General features: G+C 41.4%; 1 protein-coding gene across 5 annotated transcripts in view; it reads right to left on the minus strand.

Annotated features, from left to right (window-relative positions):
* Nucleotides 1-6,355, minus strand: part of TBC1D19 (TBC1 domain family member 19) — a 150,025-nt gene extending 143,670 nt beyond the window's left edge. Inside the window, exon 1 of one of the 5 annotated variants that reach the window (XM_044946024.2) lies at nucleotides 6,093-6,347. In XM_044946024.2, coding sequence (XP_044801959.1) covers nucleotides 6,093-6,191 — 99 coding nt within the window. In that variant the 5' untranslated portion in view covers nucleotides 6,192-6,347. Of the gene's footprint in view, nucleotides 1-6,092 lie in introns of all 5 variants that reach the window. The other 4 variants (XM_006071049.4, XR_006552316.2, XR_006552318.2 and 1 more) reach the window with 4 other exon arrangements.
* Between the last annotated feature and the right edge of the window lie 3,518 nt (nucleotides 6,356-9,873).

A 9,873-nucleotide genomic window follows, 5' to 3' on the forward strand; every position in this document is an offset into this window, starting at 1 on the left:
ACAACAGTGAGATATCACAACACACCTATTAGAACGGCTAAAATCTAAGCCACTGGTAAAACCAAATTCTGGCAAGAACATGGAGCAACAGGAACGGTCATTCAAGGCTGGTGGGAATGCAGAATGGTACAACCACAACAGAAGACAAGCTGTCAGTTTCCACCAAAGTCTTACAAACCAGAAATTATGCTTCTTGGTATTTAGCCAAATCAGCTGAAAACTTATGTCAAAACAAAAATCTACCCAGGAATGTTTATACCATTTTTACTCATAACTGCCAAACTTGAAAGCAACCAAGATGTCCTTCAAAAGATAGTGAATGCACAAACGAACTGATATACCCTCACAATATAATATTATTCAGGAAAAAAAAAGCTGTCAAGGCACAAAAAGATATACAGTAACATAAGGCACATTGCCAAGTAAAAGAAGTTAATCTGAAAAGCTACATACTGTATAATTACAACAGTGAGACATTCTTAAGGGCAAAACTACAGAGACAGTAAAGGTCAAGTGGTTGCTGGGGGCTTGAAAGGAGGGAGGAATGAATAGGCAGAGCACAGAGGGTTTTTAGGACAGTGAAGCGTGACCAACCTAGACAACATATTAAAAAGCAGAGACATTACTTTGCCAACAAAAGTCCATCTAGTCAAAGCTATGGTTTCCCCAGTAGTCATGTATGGATGTGCGAGTTGGACTATAAAGAAAGCTGAGCGCTGAAGAATTGATGCTTTTGAACCGTAGTGTTGGAGAAGACTCTTGAGCATCCCTTGGACTTCAAGGAGATCCAACCAGTCCACCTAAAGGAAATCAGTCCTGAATATTCATTGGAAGGACTGATGCTGAAGCTGAAACTCCAATACTTTGGCCACCTGATGCAAAGAACTGACTCATTTGAAAAGGCCCTCATTTGAAAAGGCTCTGATGAAAATTGAAGGCGGGAGGAGAAGGGGATGACAGAGGATGAGATGGTTGGATGGCATCACCGACTCAATGGACATGAGTTTGAGTAAACTCCAGGAGTTGGTGATGGACAGGGAGGTCCATGGGGTCGCAAAGAACTGGACACGACTGAGCAACTGAATGAACTGAACTGAAGTTATTCTGTAAGATACTGGAATAGTAGATACATGGTATCTACTACTACCCATAGACCTATTGAAACCCATACAATACAAAGAGTGAGCCATGATGTAAAATGTGGACTTTAACAGTAATGTATCAGTATCAACTGGTTCACCAATAGTAACAAATGTAGCACACTAATGCAAGATGCTAATAAGGGAAATCGTGTGTAAGGAGAGGAGATGTATGAGAACTCTGTATTTCTGCCCAATTTTTCGGCAAGCCTAAAACCATCCTAAAAAATAAAGCTTTACTAATTAAAAAAAAAAAAAAACCTTCTCAAAAGAAAATCTGAGTGACACAGGCTTCAAAGGAGACTTCTTCTAGACATTTAATAAAGAAATAACAAACACTGTCTTGTAACACTCTTGCATCAAATAGAAAAGAAAAAAGGAGGGGAACACTTCTGTACCATTTTATCAGGCCAGCATAACCTTGATACAAACTTTTCAAAGACATTACAAGAAAGGAAAATTACAGACCAACCTTTCTCACTGACATAGGTTCAATCCTTCAACACTTTTTATTGGATTTCTGCTAATGTATAGGATGTGGAAAGTCAGAACAAGAAAATATTACTCCCACCCTAACAATGAGAAAGAGTGGTATAATCTACAAAATCTTAACTTTCTAACTCAACAGAAAAATGAAGTTTTAAGACAATTAAGTGAATTAAATTCCGAACAGTAACAAGCCCCTCTAAAGACAGATGGAACTACAAACTATTTAATATTTGACAAAGCACAGGAGGAAAAGGAGGCTACCGTACAATCAAGAAAGAAAAATGCAGCTAAAATTAACTGTTATAGATTAGATGTGGGCTAGAATGTCAGTTCAGAGAAGGCAATGGCACCCTACTCCAGTAGTCTTGCCTGGAATATCCCATGGACGGAGGAGCCTGGTAGGCTGCAGTCCATGGGGTCGCTAAGAGTCGGACACGACTGAGCGACTTCACTTTCACTTTTCACTTTCATGCATTGGAGAAGGAAATGGCAACCCACTCCAGTGTTCTTGCCTAGAGAATCCCAGGGATGGGGGAGTCTGGTGTGCTGCCATCTCTGGGGTCGCACAGAGTAGGACATGACTGAAGCGACTTAGCAGCAGCAGCAGTATGTTAGTTTAGAAACACTGGGAGCTCAAAACACAGGGGAATTCACACTTGCGTGCTCTTTTGCCAAGGTCTCCATCAGGGCTGAGGGTAGAGCAGGGAACTGCAAAAGGTCCCTTTCTGTGGCACAGGTGTGCAAGAAAGGATAGGCCACCACTACAAAAACAGCATACAACCATGCCACATTGCCCAAACTCCCCTCTCATTTGAGGAAGAGGCCTTAAACCTCTGGAAAAGGCAGAGGTTCTGGGTGTATGCCAGTGTACTCAGTCATGACTGACTCTTTGTGACCCCATGGACTGGAGCCCACCAGGCTCCTCTGTCCACGGGATTTACCCAGCAAGAATACTGGAGTGGGTTGCCATGCCCTCCTCCAGGGGATCTTCTTGACCCAGGGATCAAACCCACGTTTCCTGAACCAGCAGGCAGGTTCTTTACCACTTAGGCACAGAGGAAGCCTCTGGGGATTATGATGGATGAAAAACTACCTTCCTCATGGAAACATAAGAAAACTCTTGCAGGCCCCAAATCCTATACCAGTACAAAGCAGAGGAAAGTCAGCACTAGAGAGAAGGAGGAATCTCTCACCCGTTATGTGCCACAAGACAAACTTCAGCTGCCAAAAGCAAAAGAGAAAGGAGCACTGTCAAAAAGCAACTGTACTCCAATAAAAATTAAAAATTAATTTAAAAAATAAAAAGCAAAGCATTGGATGACAGGTTGGCTGTTCCCTATAAACTATTCTTACATATAATCCAGCAATTACAATCCTTGGTATTTACCCAAATGAGTTGGAAATGTCTCCACCCGAAAACCTGCACATGAATGTTTGCAGCAGCTTTATTCATAATTGCCAAAAGTTGAAAGCAGCCGATAGCTTTCAGTAAATGGGCAAGCAGTCGTACATCCAGGCAATGGAATATTCAGTTCAGTTCAGTTCAGTCGCTCAGTCATGTCTGACTCTGCAACCCCATGAATTGCAGCACGCCAGGCCTCCCTGTCCATCACCAACTCCTGGAGTTCACTCAAACTCATGTCCATCGAGTCGGTGATGCCATCCAGCCATCTCATCCTCTGCCGTCCCCTTCTCCTCCTGCCCCCAACCCCTCCCAGCATCAGGGTCTTTTCCAATGAGTCAGCTCTTCGCATGAGGTGGCCAAAGTATTGGAGTTTCAGCTTCAGCATCAGTCCTTCCAATGAACACCCAGGACTGATCTCCTTTAGGATGGACTGGTTGGATCTCCTTGCAGTCCAAGGGACTCTCAAGAGTCTTCTCCAACACCACAGTTCAAAAGCATCAATTCTTTGGCACTCAGCTTTCTTCACAGTCCAACTCTCACATCCATACATGACCACTGGAAAAACCATAGCCTTGACTAGACAGACCTTTGTTGGCAAAGTAATATCTCTGCTTTTCAATATGCTATCTAGGTTGGTCATAACTTTCCAAGGAGTAAGTGTCTTTTAATTTCATGGCTGCAATCACCATCTGCAGTCAGCCTGCTTATTTAACTTATATGCAGAGTACATCATGAGAAACGCTGAGCTGGAAGAAGCACAAGCTGGAATCAAGATTGCTGGGAGAAATATCAACAACCTCAGATATGCAGATGACACCACCCTTATGGCAGAAAGTGAAGAGGAACTAAAAAGCCTCTTGATGAAAGTGAAAGAGGAGAGTGAAAAAGTTGGCTTAAAGCTCAACATTCAGAAAACTAAGATCATGGTGGCATCTGGTCCCATCACTTCATGGGAAAATGATGGGGAAATAGTGGAATGGAATATTACTCAGCACTAAAAAAAAAATAAGCTTATAGCTTGATAAGCTATAAACAGATGGTGGAAACTTAAATACATATACTAAGTGAAAGAAGCCAATCTGAAAAGGCTACATATTGTATAACTTCAACTACATATATGACATCCTGAAACAAGCAAAACTATGGAGACAGTAAAAAGATAAGTGGCTGCCTGAGGTTCAGGGGGAGGAAGGGATGAGTAAGAGAAGCACAATATTTTTACAATATCAAAACCATGCTGTACAATGTTAGATACATGTAATTATTTATTTGTTAAAATACAGAGTCCACAACAATAGTAAACTATAAACTATGAAATCTGAGAAAAAAACTTAACATCAATTAATAATAAAATTCTCAGAAAACAAGGACTAGAAGAGTGCTTCTTCAACTTAACACAAAGCATCTAGACAACATCACACTGGAATCACTAGCCAGTGTAACAAGGCAAGAAAAATAATTAAAAGGCACACTGATTGGAAAGGAAGAAGTAAAACATCTTTATTCACAAACACCTGACTTGGAAAATCCTAAGTCATCTACAACAAAAGGTATTATAACAAATACATAAGTTTAGTAAGGCCCCAGGATACATGGTAAATATACAAGTATCAATTATATTTCTGTATACTAAGAACAAACGAAAAAAGAACAAATAATTGGAAACTGAAATAAGAAAATAAATCAGCATTTTAATAGTATCAAAAAACATGAAATACTTGGGGAAATTTTTAATAGAATGTATACAATAATCATATGTTGTTTAGTCACCAAGTTGTACCCCATGGACTGTAGACCACCAGGCTCCTCTGTCCATGGGATTTCCCAGGCAAAAATACTGGAGCAAGTATTTCCTTCTCCAGGGGATCTTCCTGACCCAGGAATTGAACCCACATCTCCTACATTAGCAGGCAGATTCTTTACCACTAAGCCACCAGGGAAGCCCGATAAGGGACTTATGTCATACATAAAGAATCCGTACAATTCACCAGTATGAGAACAAACACCATTTGTTTTAAAGGCAAAAGATTTTAACAAACACCATTTTTTTTAAAAGGCAAAAGATTTAAAGGAGTATAATTACAAATAAAAATTAATTAATTAAAAACTAACACCAAGCACTAGCAAGGATGCAGAGCAATCCTCATAATTGCTGTGGAAATGCAAAATAATACAGCCACTTTGGAAAAGTTTGGTAGGTTCTTATAGACATACACTTACCATACAACTCAGCAATTCCACTTCAGAGTATTTATTCAAGAGAAAAGAAAATTTTTAAAGAAAAAAAAAATTATACCAGAAAGCATATATCAGTTTTACTCATAATGTTTATAAATGGAAACAAACGATAACTCTGTAACTGAAAGTGCCCAGCAACCAAGGAATGGATAAACAAATCGTAGTACATTCAAACAATGAAATATTACTCAACAATAAAAAGAAACGTAACTACTGAAATAGCAATTACATGAATGAATCTCAAATTATGCAAAATGACAGAAACCAAGCACAAAAATTCGCATACCGTATGATTCCATTTGTCATATTCACAAAAAAAGGCAAAGGTCTCCTGATCAATCTCTGCATCCAAAGAACCTAGCACATTAGAAAATAATGAATGCCTGGTGGGCCGTTGGAGGGGGAATCATTGCACGGAGGGTGGACAGCAAGGTCATAGAAGCCAAAGTCAAAAGGAACCTGGGGGCGCAAACACACCTGCAGGATGGAAACAGCGAAGGAAGGTATACTTCAACCTACCTCCAACGATTTCAGCAGCTTAAACAATTAGATTCTGTAAAACTCTACATTATGAATGAATAGCCTCAGCGGTTCTCTGGCCTAAAAGAAAGGCATGATGTGCCCCACCCTAATTTAAAAATGAACCCGACGCCCAAGACTGAGCAAGTGGAGCTTACAAGGAGCAGGGAGGATTTTCCGTGCCCAGGAGCGGAGCAGAAGAGGGCCGAGGCGGGCTCGGGCTTAGGTCTGCCGGAGGCCGAAAGAGCCCGGGCATCGCCGCGGCCCCGCGGGTCTCCACCCCTTCCCACATCCTCACTTACCCAGGCCTGCCGTTCCAACTGAGCGTACAAATTGGAGCCTTTGAGCTTTTGGACTATCTGGGCAATAATGAGAGACAGATCCGACTCCTCCTGCAACATTTCCCCTGTCCTACCCCGCCAAGTAGCGGGGGCCGCTAGCGCGGAGAGCACTGGCCACGTTCGGGGTCCCACTCTAGACCAGTGACACTTCTCGGGGACCTTATTACGCTGGGACTCCTCCAGCGGGCGTTACTAGGCAACTGCCAGGCCGTGAGTCCGTTCCTCTCTGGTCCCCCCTCAAGCCTGAAGGCCCAGCACCTGCGTTCCGCTGGCAGAAAACGATCTTCGGAGTGGGGGGAGGGGAGAGTAGCTTTTCAATTCCATTGTTCCCGCTCAGTCTGTGGTGGAAAGGCAAGAATAGGTTCTCTTTCCTCCAGATCTACAGAGCCTCTGATGCATCAGGGGAAATCAGAAAGTTGTATATTTTTGTGTTTTATTATGAAGGATCATTCCTTTTCCACTTTCCAGTCTCTGCAGAAAACAGGGCAGTGCACACAATGAAATGGCAAATGACTTCCAAAACTTACGAGGCTCTGACCCTAACTGCGCGAACTTGGGCGAGGTGCTTAAAGTTAAGAACTCGGTTTCAGTCTCAGCAAAATAATACCCATCTGACGAGATGCTGTGATGATTAGCTGAGATAACAATCGTGAGGGTGCCTAGCACTGTACTTAGCGCTCCACTTTATTTCCTTTTCTGTTTCTATTCTCTGGGGTCTTATGCCAGGAATAAATATACAACGTCTTCTCACCTAACAGCTACAATAATAAGCATTTTATTGATAGGTTTTCTGAAGCATTGGCATTTCAGTGGTAGCTAAGACATTGTCCGAGTCTTAAGGAATGTGCCATCTAAATAGATTTCCTCTTCCATGCACTCACTCATTCAATCAAAACTCAATTCAAAATTCATTCAGCTTTCAACTTACTGAGCTTTTACATACAAGAAATCGTGTAGGCACAAAGGTAAATAAAACATGGTTCTTGACATCAATGTAACACAGCAAAAACTTTAAAGAGAACTAGAAGTATCTAATTAATTGACATTCCAAAAGGCAGCTAATTTTGAAAGGTGTATGGAATAATACATGTATTAGAATAACCTCACCAAAATAATCAAGAACTAAATTCAAATATGTGCATGCATATATTTTAAGCAAAGAAAATGTAGGATTCCAAGAAAAGAGACCAAGATTACTGGCAAAAACTACACTAGTATAACTGTATTAAACTCTAATGTGCTTACGCGCATTAAACTTAGCACATTAAACTCTAATGTGCTTAGGCACAACAGATCTTCTGATTCAATAGGCCTCTGGTAGGACCTGCTAATAGCACTGTTAGCAAGTTTCCAAGAGATGGTGACCCTGGTGGCCTAAGGCCTATATTCTAAATAGCAAAAGGCTAGAACAGGTAAACAATAGAAATTCAAAGGGACCAGACTTCTGGCATCTATGGGCAGTACCCTGGCCTTCAGAATATTATGATGATAAATACAGATCCCAAATAACCCCTTTGGTCAGGTTTGTTTCTTTGGAGTACGGCAGGCAAGGGGGAAAGTGTGTTAGTTGCTCAGTCGTGTCTGATTCTTTGCGACTCCGTGGACTGTAACCTGCCAGGCTTCTCTGTCCATGGGGATTCTCCAGGCAAGAATCATAGAGTGGGTTGCCATGCCCTCCTCCAGGGGATCTTCTCAACCCAAGGATCAAACCTGGTGTTTAAGGCAATTTACATACTCTACAAAACATGTAGCTTCTCTACAAAACATTCTCCCACAACTCAGAATTTCTCACACTTGTATATGAGTTCATCTCCTCAACTCTCTACAGTCCGTTTATCCCAACATCCCACCCATTCAAGAATCTCTGCATGAATGTCACTATGAACAACAACAAAAAAATGTGGAGACAGTGTTTTTAAGATTGAAAAGGGTGACGTGATTAATAACTGAATAAATAGGGATGCTTAGGTTAAGAAGGGTCATAAAGTATAGAAGGGAAAGAAATGAAACCTGGAGCTGAAGAAAAACCATGGTGCCTTGAGTCAGAAAAGTCTGGGTTCCCCTTCTGCTCTGCTCCATTGGAGCTGCTCAAGTCCTCCATCATCAGAGTTTCCACTTTCTCTTCTGTAACAAGAGGATAAAAGACCCACCTGAGGGGATAGTGTACCTAGTATTAAAATATCAGCAAATAATGATAAATTAAATATTAAAATTTGATAATTTGACCAAACAGTCCCCTGTTCAATTGACAAGGGAATAGAAAGTACCTGAAGAAATGAAGCAAGACATATGAAAGTACCCAGCACAACTCTTTGCACACATAGGGGCTTTAAATTTTTTTCTTTTAAGGAGAAAATAATTTTCAGTCTTAAAGCAGCAATTAAAAAGTTCAAATTTTATTTTGATGGCATACTCAAGCAAAAATAAAATTTAATCTTAACATTAAAAAAGTGTTTCTCACATCCATAGAAGCAGATGTGTTTGGAATATAATTCAATCCTAGCGTGCCCTCTGTTCTTTTTTCAATTCAATTTAGCCACACTTTTCAGAACACTTCTCTGTGCTAGCAATGGCAAGGAATACAAATATGAGTAAGCAATGGTCCCTTCTCTCAAGGGATTCTCAGTCCCAGAGGGATGGTGATCCCAGTACACAAAGGGTTAAAATGGTAGACAGGCGCCTTTCACCTGTGTATCTGGAAATTTTATTACTTTAAAGTAATTGTCTCATAAGAAACGGAAGGTACTGCTTCCTATCTCTGTCCCTCAAGGTAGAACTTTGCATTGGAAATTCTTATTTTACCTAACAGGGTCGAGGATTGGGAAAATACACTATTTCTGACATTTTCGAGTGAACCATGACCCAGACTAACAGATGAATAGTCAAAGGGGTCCAAATAATCTGAATAATTAAAACTGCATAAACAGAGACAACAGCAAAATAGATGCAGGGTGAAGTCTCCTCAAAATTGCCTCAAACTCAGAGGAGAGGTGCTCTGGGCCAACATGTGTAAGGCCCTGTGCCCAGTCATGACTGACTTCCTCAGAGCTGCTCTACTTTGATCTGTTTTACATACAATGTCATGTCAGATTTCACTGTGGGTGAGGGGATGCATTTGAAAATCACTGACCAGCGGCCTCGCAGAGGCAAGGATGTGGACCACATCAAAAACACCCTGCCAGTCTAACGCAAAATTAAGGCACTCTTTAGGGTATACCAGAACATGTCCTTATTTTATTCACATGAGTATGGCTTGCATAAGCTCTACAATTTGCAATGAAAATTATTTTCAGCTGTTATTTTTGAAAGAGATACTGGGCTTCCCAGGTAGCTCAGACAGTAAAGAATCTGCCTGCAATGCAGGAGACCTGGGTTTAATCCCTGGGTCAAGAAGATCCCCTGGAGAAGGGAATGTCAACCTGCCCCAATATTCTTGCCTGGAGAATTCCATGGACAGAGGAGGCTGGAGGGCTATAGTCCATGGGGCCGCAAAGAGGCAGACGTGACTGAGCGGCTAGGCACACACGCACTGCTTTTAGCATACCGTGTCTGCAGAATGGCTTGAATTGTATGTTGTCAGGAATTTACTTTAATAAAAATTATTATGTGTGTCGTGTGGATCACGAATGTCAACAGATCTCACTGTCTTTGGGAACAAATGAGCTCGTAGTGGTATTGACTACCTGTCACTGGGTAGGTGCCCCCATGTGCTAGCACAAGACCTCAGGCTCCTCTTAGAAGT

The sequence above is a fragment of the Bubalus bubalis genome, chromosome 7, assembly GCF_019923935.1.
Source record: "Bubalus bubalis isolate 160015118507 breed Murrah chromosome 7, NDDB_SH_1, whole genome shotgun sequence".
Lineage (NCBI taxonomy): Eukaryota > Metazoa > Chordata > Mammalia > Artiodactyla > Bovidae > Bubalus > Bubalus bubalis.